This window comes from Galeopterus variegatus, unplaced genomic scaffold, assembly GCF_000696425.1.
Source record: "Galeopterus variegatus unplaced genomic scaffold, G_variegatus-3.0.2 Scaffold7602, whole genome shotgun sequence".
In the NCBI taxonomy this organism is placed as follows: domain Eukaryota; kingdom Metazoa; phylum Chordata; class Mammalia; order Dermoptera; family Cynocephalidae; genus Galeopterus; species Galeopterus variegatus.
Genome location: NW_007733713.1, coordinates 47,505 through 59,297, shown reverse-complemented (window position 1 = coordinate 59,297; position 11,793 = coordinate 47,505). Strand labels below are relative to the sequence as shown.

At 38.2% G+C, this 11,793-nt stretch overlaps 1 protein-coding gene across 4 annotated transcripts in view; it reads right to left on the bottom strand.

The window, feature by feature from the left end:
- Positions 1–11,793, bottom strand: part of PHLDB2 (pleckstrin homology-like domain, family B, member 2) — a 59,360-nt gene that overhangs the window by 15,948 nt on the left and 31,619 nt on the right. For 2 of the 4 annotated variants that reach the window (XM_008592112.1, XM_008592113.1), the window contains 3 exons: positions 7,599–7,739; positions 6,342–6,441; positions 2,989–3,009 (listed from right to left, as the gene is read on the bottom strand). In XM_008592112.1, coding sequence (XP_008590334.1) covers positions 2,989–3,009; positions 6,342–6,441; positions 7,599–7,739 — 262 coding nt within the window. Of the gene's footprint in view, positions 1–2,988; positions 3,010–6,341; positions 6,442–7,598; positions 7,740–10,315; positions 10,502–11,793 lie in introns of all 4 variants that reach the window. The other 2 variants (XM_008592111.1, XM_008592114.1) reach the window with 2 other exon arrangements.

Sequence of the window (11,793 nt, the reverse complement as noted above, 5' to 3'; positions counted from 1 at the left end):
GGGGGGGGGGGGGGGGGGGGGGGGGGGGGGAGGACACTGAGGGTTGCGATCCGTTGCCGGACACGGAAAAAAGACAAAAAAAAAAAACTTTTCTTAAGCCGGTACTATTGTTTGCAATTTCTTTTACCATGATAAGACAAATGTCTACCTGAGTAGTTTCCATTACCCAGGGAGATATCACCAGAGCTAATAAGAGTTTACAATTGGGCCATTTGAATTTCATCTCTTTTCTTGTGCTTTACCTACTTTTCTTTCTTTTTTAAAGGCACTTTTTAAAATTGAAACATAATCGCTTGTATGTATCTGTGAGGTACGGCATTGAATATCCATACCTGCGAGCAGTATGTGATGCTCAAATCAGGATAATTAGTATATTCAACTTTATACAATGTAATCATTTTTTGTGGCCCTTTACTAATTTCTCAATAACCTTCTTCCTCTCCCTTTTCCACTTCTAGTAACCTCAGCTCTGTTCTCTCCTTTTGAAAGTTCAAAGTACTATTTTCACCTACTTTTCAGTGAAGTTTTTAATTAGTAATAAAATGGCCAAAAAGTAGGCAAGAGGGTGAAAGAAGGGAAGTAATTCCAAACAGCTTCCTCAGCTGTTGATTAAACATTTCCATTTAAAAACAGAAGCCATATCCATGATGCTTTAACAAAGCATCGTACTTCAAAAGTTCTGTAAAATGATTTTATTTTCATGACATTAGTATTTGGAGCAGTTTCAGATATCTGAGTGAAAATATGTTATTTCAGATTAAGGCATTTCTGGGAAAATAAGTTTTCTTAATATAATCTTCCATTATAAATTGTAAATATTGTACATATGAGGAGTCTTCAAAAAGTTCATGAAAGGAGTTATATTATCTCTTAATTTTATTTTTCCATGAACTTTCTAAAATACCCCTTGCATATATTTTTTAAAGCCACATATCACTTACCTCAGGAAAGATGCAAAACATAAAAGCACACAATGAGACTAAATGGAGTATCATTAATTGTAATGATTAAAGCATATAGCATTGAATGAAGCCACTGCATTTATAAGTGTGGAGCTCATAACTTTGTTCTTTAAAGAGAAGCAAAATAATTCATTACTCAAACACTTGCATTTACCTTTGATATTTGAACTTTTCAAATTACTAATTGCTCCTTTTAAATTGTTTCCAATTATTCATTATGAAAAGGAGAACAATAACAACAGCATAAAACCCAGAAATTATTTGAAAAGGTCACACATGTATATTTCCTTGTGGTTTTAAAAAAAGGCTGTGGCATATAAAACTTTCACACTGGCAGCAACTAAAACAACTCCTTGTTTTAGTATGAAAACAAATCCCTAATTTAAAACGTACGAGAATGATCTCCCTGGCAATGGCATGTGCCACAACCTCCCCTGTCCTTTACTTTTCTATATTGAGGAAAAATCAGTCCCTAAGAGAAAAGAAACACCTTCTCTGAAAAGCAGAAAAGAGGGCGAGTATATTTCTTCTTAAAGCAACTGTATGCCCTGCTCCTCAGATCTTCCAGGGTGTGAACTTTTTGTTTGTCTTGTTTTCAAAAGTATCATAGGATCAGAGAACAAAGATATGACCTCAGGTAAGGGAGATGGTAAACTAAAATGACTCAAATTTTTCAGTGGTTGCACAATGTGTACTATGCTAAGGATAGTGAACATAAGTTCCCCAGACTAGCTCACTCTTTGTTGAGGTTTGATTCTATGTCTGAAAGAACCTTCCAGACATTCTGGTGGTAGGATAAGCACCTTACATCTTCATGACAACTTAAATGAAAAAGCCTACGACTAATGAGAACATCTTTCCTAACACAGGATTTTTGTTTCCTGTGGATCCAATGTGAGTGGGAATGTCCACCTTACGGAGCTACTCACTTCTGCTAACTGGCAACACTTTACTATCACAGTGAATCCAAATGTCACCTGGCTTTGCCTCCTGTCTGCTGAACAAATCCAAAAAAAACAAGATAACCCTGCAATTATAATAAGGTCATGGACCCCTCTCCTGTGACCCTGGAATTTCACCAGTGTGATTCCAAAGAGCTGGTTTTGGGATTCAGGCTCTGGCCCGGCCACCCAAAGGCATAGATAATTTTGATAGAGGAAACACCACTGAAGATCAGGGGATCAATTGCGGGCGGCGGATAACCTGGTAGGAAGCCCAAGAAGAACTTCTGGTGCAGGGAAGGAGTACCAGAAGAGCTATAAGCTGGGCTTAGCCTGCACTCAGTGTAAGCTTTATCAGGGAGGAAGACATGGCAGATGTCCTGTTCACCACAGCATCCTTGTTTATTTAGCATATAGATGTCGCAAAATAGAATCATTGAATAAATTCATTTTTTCATCTATGAATTCCAACTATAGAAGTGGCTAAATAAGGAAGTGGAATGCATCTCTTCTTTGAGGTGGAGCAAAGAAACTGGAATGGGAAAAAATGAGACTTTCCCAACCTGTGAGACTACTTACTTAATTTCTGTTTTTGTTTTTTAATTTTGTAGCAAGAATAACTTCAGCAGTGGGAAAGCAACTAAAAAGTAAAAAGTGCCTTGAAAATGCTCTAAATCCAGACAGAAATAAGTGTTTGAAGGGACAGTTTATCAGGTTTATAAACCGAGACCTGATAATACCTGAGACTTGTTGCTAATCATAGCACGTACAAGGAACAAAACCCAACTCAGCTCTTTTTACTATCAGGAGAGCCAACAGATCAGATAGATGTGCAAGGCCCAATTATCCTTATGACTATTTTTAATGCTGGTCTCTATGAATTCTGGCTAATTGGACCTGAAAAGTCCTTTGTGAGCTAACCATTGTGAGATATGTAGACACATACCAATATAATCCAAATGTGTGTTATATACTTTTATATGGTTACCTGGGCCTTAATATAGAAGAGATGACTTAAAATATAACCTGGGTTTAAGAAGATAAACCTAACCAGATTTCTGACAATTCAGCCTACCATAGCTCACCTGCTGAGGAGTTCATTCTTCCTAATGACAGTCCACAGCAGAAGAAGGTACAGGAATAGTCAGGGACGAAGGAGGACAATGGTAAAGAAAAGCAAAAAGATACAAAATCAAAAAAGATGACATGGGGACAGGAAAAATGTACAATACTTCCGACATGCAATCATTGATGGTGTTAGTAACAATACCAGATTAACAAGGTATGATGTTTACATTTTTAGATTAAATCTAAGTTTACAGAGAAAAAGTTAAAACAAAAAAAGACTTATGACACATGCATAGTTAGTCAAAAGAGGTTTGTTATAGGAAAAAAAAAATCTCTCACACATATTTGTCAACCAGAAAATAAGAAGAATAAAAACAAGATTATATCTATAAAACAATTCTTTTTCCAAACAGTAGCAAACAGTTTTTAAGAGCTAAGGTTTGTAAAATGCCATTCTATTATTTGAAGCACAGTCCACCGAACTTCGTAACAGTTCCTCTAACATCCTACATCTCTACCACCTAGCCATGGTAATAACCATCTTAGTTATTCAAGTCACCATCTTACTTATTCAAGTCACTTAAGTCTTTTCTTATAAAACAGGCTTATATGGAACGAATAAGTAAAAGCTTCCTAAATCCTCCCATCCCCCCACTGTACGCTGCCTTATTTATCCCTGGCCTTTATAAAGGAGAAACATCATGTTTTACCCTTAGCCCATATACATCACAATGCCCACTCTTTTCTTTTTATAGACCTGAGTCTTACAAAACAATGTTTCCATAGCTCTCATGTTTCCTGCATGGTCTGACCTTGCGATAAAAAGGCAAAATTAAGACGGTCATGCAGCTGCCTGTGAGTGAACTGCAGCTGCACCCAGCATTGTGTTTCTTGAAAATGTGAGAATATTTTTCTCTATTGTGTAAAAGGAATAATCATTAGACTAAAAATCCGTTAAGACGGTCATGCAGCTGCCTGTGAGTGAACTGCAGCTGCACCCAGCATTGTGTTTCTTGCAAATGTGAGAATATTTTTCTCTATTGTGTAAAAGGAATAATCATGAGACTAAAAATCCACCACTGTACAGTTTTAAATCTGATCATTTCTTAAAGATGACTTGACAATGACTTTTTGACATTTGCTGGAAACAAAAACACCACACAAGGAGGTTGTCATACCTTTCTTGGACTTTCCTGCATTTAACAAAAAACAAAAGGACAAAGATTTCATTCATCCAAAAGCTTGCAAAGGAACAGGTCACAAGTTGTATAAAAGCCAATAACCATTGCAACTTCAGGAGTGCAGTTCCTCGGCTCTGCGTTAAGCTCTGCTCTCAGAGTTCATTGTTTGCGTGACTCACATCAGTTCTATTACAACGGTGCTCACTGAGGAAGGCTTATACTTACACCACTGTCCTTGATGTATCCATTATGAATAGCAGCAAAAAAATGTCGAATTTAAGTTAATTGTACAAGTAAAAGAAAATGATAAGAGTCTACTAAATTCAAGTTATTAAAAATGTGCTAGGTACAATTTTTTCAAAACCATGGAATTATACTCACATTTGCTATTTTAATGAAGCCAACAAGTACTAATGAAACAATTCTAAATGAAACTATGATTCAATCCTCCTGGTCTTTGTGGGCCACCAGTAAGGGCTGTGTAGAAAATTCTGCCAATTTTAACTATTTACCATGGCTCTAAGAACTCCAGTCCCTGATCCCTCCTCCTCTGCTGCGGGGAGCCAAAGGCGGGGCTGGCCTCACATGACACATCTCCCTGGACCAACACACACATGACAGTTCTCTGTTTCTTCAGAAGCTGTCCTGGCAGCAGCACATGAAACTCTTTAACAGGAACACCCCTTTAAAGCTGCAGCAGAGTAAGACTGAAACTGCAGCCTTCTCAGGTGTACCAAAGACATATAAGTGAAGAACAAGGGCACAAAAGGTAAATCAGAGACAACAGATTTTGCGAAGGGTCTATCCATAACATGACCCAGGGAACTGGCTGTTTTCCTCTGTGAAACTAGCATGGGGATTCCGTTATGTGAAGAAAAAGCAAAGAAATGAAACAATTCTAAATGAAACTATGATTCAATCCTCCTGGTCTTTGTGGGCCACCAGTAAAGGCTGTGTAGAAAATACTGCCAATTTTAACTATTTACCATGGCTCTAAGAACTCCAGTCCCTGATCGCTCCTCCTCTGCTGCGGGGAGCCAAAGGCGGGGCTGGCCTCACATGACACATCTCCCTGGATCAACACACACATGACAGTTCTCTGTTTCTTCAGAAGCTGTCCTGGCAGCAGCACATGAAACTCTTTAACAGGAACACCCCTTTAGAGCTGCAGCAGAGTAAGACTGAAACTGCAGCCTTCTCAGGTGTACCAAAGACATATAAATGAAGAACAAGGGCACAAAAGGTAAATCAGAGACAACAGATTTTGCGAAGGGTCTATCCATAACGTGACCCAGGGAACTTGGCTGTTTTCCTCTGTGAAACTAGCATGGGGATTCCGTTATGTGAAGAAAAAGCAAAGGTTCTCCTTCTACCAATCAAATTGGAAAGTTAGTAACTTTCTAGGGGCCTTTCTGGTTTGAGAGTTCAATTGAATTTATAAAGTACAATGGGTGCTGTGGTTTAAGTGTGTTCCCTAGAAATTCATGTGTTGGAAATTTGGTTCCTGGTGTGGCAGTGTTGAAAGGTGGAGCTTTTACGTTGTGATTAGGTCATTAAGAGCAATTAATGCCACTCTCTCGGGATTGGGTTAATTTTGGCAGAAGTGAGGGGACCTCGCTTTTGTGGGACTGGATTAGTGACCTCAAGAGCGGGTTGTCCTAAAGTGAGGCTGCTCCTCCTGTTTTGCCTTTTGCACGGCCCCATCCCTCTTCCCCTTCTCCACTATGTTATGCACAGCAGGAGGCCCCACCAGAAGCTGACCAGAAGCAGACAGCCAATCTTGAATTTCCTGGCCTCCAGAACCATGAGCCAAAATAACCTCTTTTCTTTATAAATTACCCAGCCTCATAGCCACAGAAAACAGACTAAGACAATGGGTATGTTTGAAAGGTACCAACTATATACATGAACAAGAAACGTTACCTTGGTACAACAATAAGGATATATGTACAAGGCACTGTCAAAAGTTCATGGAAAATAGAACTGAAAGGTAGTACAAATCCTTCCATGAACTTTTGGAAGTACCCTTGTACACATCCCTCCCCAAAGGAAACACATTAAGAGTAACATCCAGGACTTTGGTTGACTCCCTCTCTAATCATCCCCAACCCCATTCTCACTCCTTCTCCCTAACGAATTCTAATGCTTAACATAAGACCATGATATTTAATTTAAAAGGTACATCATACCTCTGAGCATCCTCCGGGATTCTGAGTCTTTGGTCATGGTTGCCAGCGAGTGAGGGAGCACACTGCCACAGCTGTTGCTCTGTCCTAGGGGCAGGTGAGCCTGTGACAACAAGGCGGAAGTGTTTCAGGCAAACTGTACCAATGGCCCTTTGGGAAATGGCCCCATCCCTGTGTCCACAGCCCCTTTTCAAGTGTAGAGGGTGTGAGGGTAGGTCTTTGTGTCCCATTTGCTGATGCTAAATGGTAAAGGCAAGTCACTGTCCCTTCCAAGAAGTTCCACAGCAGTCTCAACCTCACAGCACTTCCTCCAAAGGCAGCAATTCCAAAAATGAAGACAGGTGGGGAAAACATTGTCCAAAATCACCTGAGAGAATGACTGAAAGTTCTTCATGCATAACAAGCAGAGGGCAGGGCAGGGCCGAGACGCATGCACACCATGCAAAAGGACAGGGAAGATCTACATTTCCGCAAATGCATCTACCCTAGTTATCTAGGAGGCTGAAAACAACCCCATTAATAGCCCAGTGGTTTTATCATTCTTTTTAAATAGCAAATCCTTCATGTAAATAAAATATACTTAAACACCAATTTATAAAATAGATGAAAACAAAGTTACTCTAAGTACAGGGGAAAGGTTCAAAAATCTGTCCCACTCAGAGCCTCCTTCTCACTTGCCTTGTTCTTTGTTTCTGCAGTGACCCTCAGAGGAGGGTGTAGGCATCAGAGCATATGGGTTCACATTCCAGCTCCACTACCTACCGAGGGTTAGTCGATTAGCTTCCTTACACCTCAGTTTATCCACACATATAATTGGGATGATAATTACTACCACTACCAAATAGTGTTGCTGGGTTTTAAAATGAGACAATCCACACAAAGGGCTGAGCCCAATGTCAGGAATGTAGAAATAACTCAATAAATGTTTATTGTTGTTATTCCTGGAACCCAGAGCCTATATCCTATCTTATTTCTAAAACTGGGATGTAGCCACGGGAGTCTGTCATATAAGTGAATGCCACCCATCACCTGTGTTGTGGTGGTAGAAAATACCCTGGACAACATTCTTTGGCCCCAGAGTGTACAATTCCAAATGTCCTCTGAATAGAATAGAAAATGCAATTTAGTTACGATGTCTGCTTCAGAAGCAAATTTAATAGCTTATTACTTAGCATTTCCTTGAAGGCCTTTGCACGTTCGTCAATACAGTGACAAGAAGACCCACGGAATGTGAAGCCTGTGGTTCTTCCCGTGTCCTACCTTTGGGGCGGTGCTTCTCCCCATAGTAGCACTGCTGAAATGTGGGGAGATGGAAGGTGTAGTTTTCTTTCGAGGCAAAGTGTCACTCAGATAGAGGCCTTCTTTATGCTGTTTTTTCCTTTCTTCCAGACTTCTAAAGTGCTTTAAATGCAAATGTAAAGTAAAACAGCAAAGCTTGACTAACTGAAATAGATCACTGAAGAAATGAAGAATTATGCATTTATGAAGAAGTTTTGGAATTTTAACACAGAATTATTTAAAAAAATTATTCAGCTTATACTTATGTTCACTAAGAGATTTGGGCTAGCATTTGATAAGATACTAGACAGTAGAAGAATTTACTACTGAACCACTGAAGAAATGAAGAATTATGCATTTATGAAGAAGTTTTGGAATTTTAACACAGAATTATTTTAAAAAATTATTCAACTTATACTTATGTTCACTAAGAGATTTGGGCTAGCATTTGATAAGATACTAGACAGTAGAAGAATTTACTACTGAACCGAGACAATTGTTTAAAAACCCATCTTTCACTTCTATAGTGCCTCACAAATTATTATGATGGTTGCCGTGTGGATGGCAAAATAGCCAGTGGACACAGCAAGTAAGCAGCTCTCCCCGTGTCTGTCTGGACAGTTCTGTGTGATGGCACAGATGCCCGTGTGAAGAGGACACGAAAGGGGAGAATGAAGAAGATGAAGAGGAAGAACGAGTAAACAGGGAAATTGAAAGTTGTGATAATATTCCAGTCACATAAACACACTCCAAATCCACATGAAGTTTCCATAGAAGGCATCCTTCTAGTTACTCTTTAATTTGAAAAGATCTTGGCCAAGGAGCCCCTATGCACTTAAAAATTCTCCAGTTGACTATTGCATCTTTTTCAGATTTCTAAGGCAAGATATTTCCCAACTTGACACTTACTCAAATTTTTCTTGTCCCCTCAAATGTCTTCAATAGTAAAGTGACTTCCTAATTAAAGATTCTTTAGGTTTAATCATTTTAATATTAAGCTCAGGCTTTTGAAATATATAAAAATTAATGCAAATATAGGTTACCAAATTTATAAGCAGCCCTCCAACATGATGATCACAAAAAATATCTGCATGTTAACTTAACAATTATTTGCTTATACTAGCTAATATATGAGCTTACTATGTGACAGATATGATGATTTATATACAATATCTCATTTGATTCTTATAATAATCCTGAACTGCAACCCTTATTACTATCCCTAAAACTACCCTATCTTCCAGATAAAGAATCTGGGGTACAGAGAGGTTAAGTAAACTTGCCCAAGGTCATGCAGCTAGAAAGTGACAAAGCTGGAATGCAGGGCCAGATAGTTCACACTATGATAATAATACTTTGCAGTTTGGCTGATTAATGCTCGTTTTAATTAGAAAAATGTTATTGGAACACTTTAACCTTTCTCCCACTAAAGACCAAATGTCACAAATTCTGAAATTGAAAACTTCCTAATATTCTATAATGGTAACAATAAAATAGTAAAGAAACCCGTTGAAAACACAGTCTAACAGATATTTGGCAGAAAACAGCTGGTTCGAAAACTGTAATTGTTTTGGTACTAGAGGTGTCTTTTACCCTGAATGAAGTGTTAAAGAAATAAACATAACATTAAAATTGAAGGTATTTAGTTCTTCCATTCTCCACTTCTTTGATTCACCTTTTCACCAATTCTCTTTTATACCAGTTCAGATGGCAGTAACCTAAAAGTAGTGAGGGGATATAGTCCTTTAACAAAAGGTGATAAACAGTAACAGTTCCTTCAAGAAATGTAAGGACTGGGCATAACAAACCAAGGCTCACCTATTTTAGTGATCTAGTGACCATGACTTCTTAGAATCTTTTGGGCCAAATTCCTATAGGATTTTGATATAGTTGAAAGGACATCTCAAAACATGTTTTTTTTTTTTTTGAATACCCAAGCATTAACATATACTGAGTATACTAAAAGGAGAGCAACATTTAGAATATTAAATTATTTATTTAAAAACCTGGTCAATGAAAACTGTTGTCCTATGGACCAAATGCACTGCTAGTGATCTGACCTTGGGCAAGCTACTTAACTACACTGAGCCTCAGTTTCCTAAACTTCAATATGGAGATAATTCTTATTTCATGAGATTGTTAGAAGGATGAAAAGAGATATTTGTAAAACGTTTAGCAAATATTGAAACATAGCATGGGGATGATGTCTATTTTTATAGTTTCAATAATGTGCGTTGACACCACAGCTTTTTATACATGGATTTTATGGAAATACTTATTAGTATTTTGAGAAATACCTGAGATAAATTGTAATATTTTGGTTAAATGGGAACCGAAGCCTGAGGATGTGAAACTTGTTCAAACACATCAAAAGCCAATGAGGACAATCAAGGTCTCAAAACTTTGTAATAATCCCAACACCCTTAGAACACACCAAGTGTCCTCACAACAACAACAACAACAACAACAACAACAAAAAGTCTCAAAACTTTGTAATAATCCCAACACCCTTAGAACACACCAAGTGTCCTCACAACAACAGCAACAACAACAACAACAACAACAAAAAACCAGCAAAGGAGTATGCCAATTCCCTTTAAAAAAAAAAACAAAACACCTTTGGAAAAGTTGAAGAAAAGATTCCACATAAGTAACGTGGTTGTCAAGGTAGAGTTCCCAAACTCTAAAGTCCTGATTACCTGTTGCTCCTGCTGCTGCTGCCTTCTGTGTTTCTTAGCTGGTAGAGGAGGAGGAGTGTCATTTAAAGGGAAGGGATCAACAGATGTAGCCATGACTTCGGGCCAAGGGGCTGATGGAGGTTGAGTGATAGGATGAGAAGAAAGGGTGGAAGGAAACATAAATCCAGAACAGACAGGTGATCTTTGCTTTATAGGAGAAAGAAAAGGTATATATGTGTCCATATGAATTGAAAGAATAAGACAAAAAAAAAATGAAATCGATAATCTGATTGTTCTGTTTTGTTATATTTTAATCAAGAAGTCGCAAATGATGGACAATATCTTTCAATTTAGCCTCTTGTTAAAATCCCACAATGCAAACAACTTGGTCCCTAGAAGGTATTTTAATTGACTATTATTGGCCCCTCCCCAGAATGCTTTAAAGCAGCATAACATTAACATTAAGAAATATCCACGTTACAAAACAAAATAGAAAACAAAATTAAACTGGAAAGGTGATTCAAACCAACATTTTTAGAAAGGCTTTTTAATTTCCAAGAAAATTAGGTCAGGTTAGAGTGCTAAGGCACAGAGCTCATGTCTTTGAACTTACTTCTTCCAGTACTCTACCCTGTACCATACATTTCATGGTTTCCGGCGTTTTAATTGGCTAAGTAGTACCCCCAAATTGGTATGTTTTATAAACTCAGCATCACTCTGACCCTCTGGCCAAACAGACATATATTCGTCACACACACCCTCCTCATTTTCCTCCTTTCGAGTCACTGTGGGTTAATGTTTGACATGAGTAAAAGCAGTGAATGAATGAAACGGCATGCCAACACACCTCTTTACTTTGTGACTGGCTCACCAGCCCAGCGGTGGCAGGCTCAGTGGCAACAGCATCAGCAGCAGCAGGGAACTGAGTGGAAGGGGACAGATTCGTGGAATTGCCACACCCAAGCATTAACATATACTGAGTATACTAAAAGGAGAGCAACATTTAGAATATTAAATTATTTATTTAAAAACCTGGTCAATGAAAACTGTTGTCCTATGGACCAAATGCACTGCTAGTGATCTGACCTTGGGCAAGCTACTTAACTACACTGAGCCTCAGTTTCCTAAACTTCAATATGGAGATAATTCTTATTTCATGAGATTGTTAGAAGGATGAAAAGAGATATTTGTAAAACGTTTAGCAAATATTGAAACATAGCATGGGGATGATGTCTATTTTTATAGTTTCAATAATGTGCGTTGACACCACAGCTTTTTATACATGGATTTTATGGAAATACTTATTAGTATTTTGAGAAATACCTGAGATAAATTGTAATATTTTGGTTAAATGGGAACCGAAGCCTGAGGATGTGAAACTTGTTCAAACACATCAAAAGCCAATGAGGACAATCAAGGTCTCAAAACTTTGTAATAATCCCAACACCCTTAGAACACACCAAGTGTCCTCACAACAACAACAACAACAACAACAACAA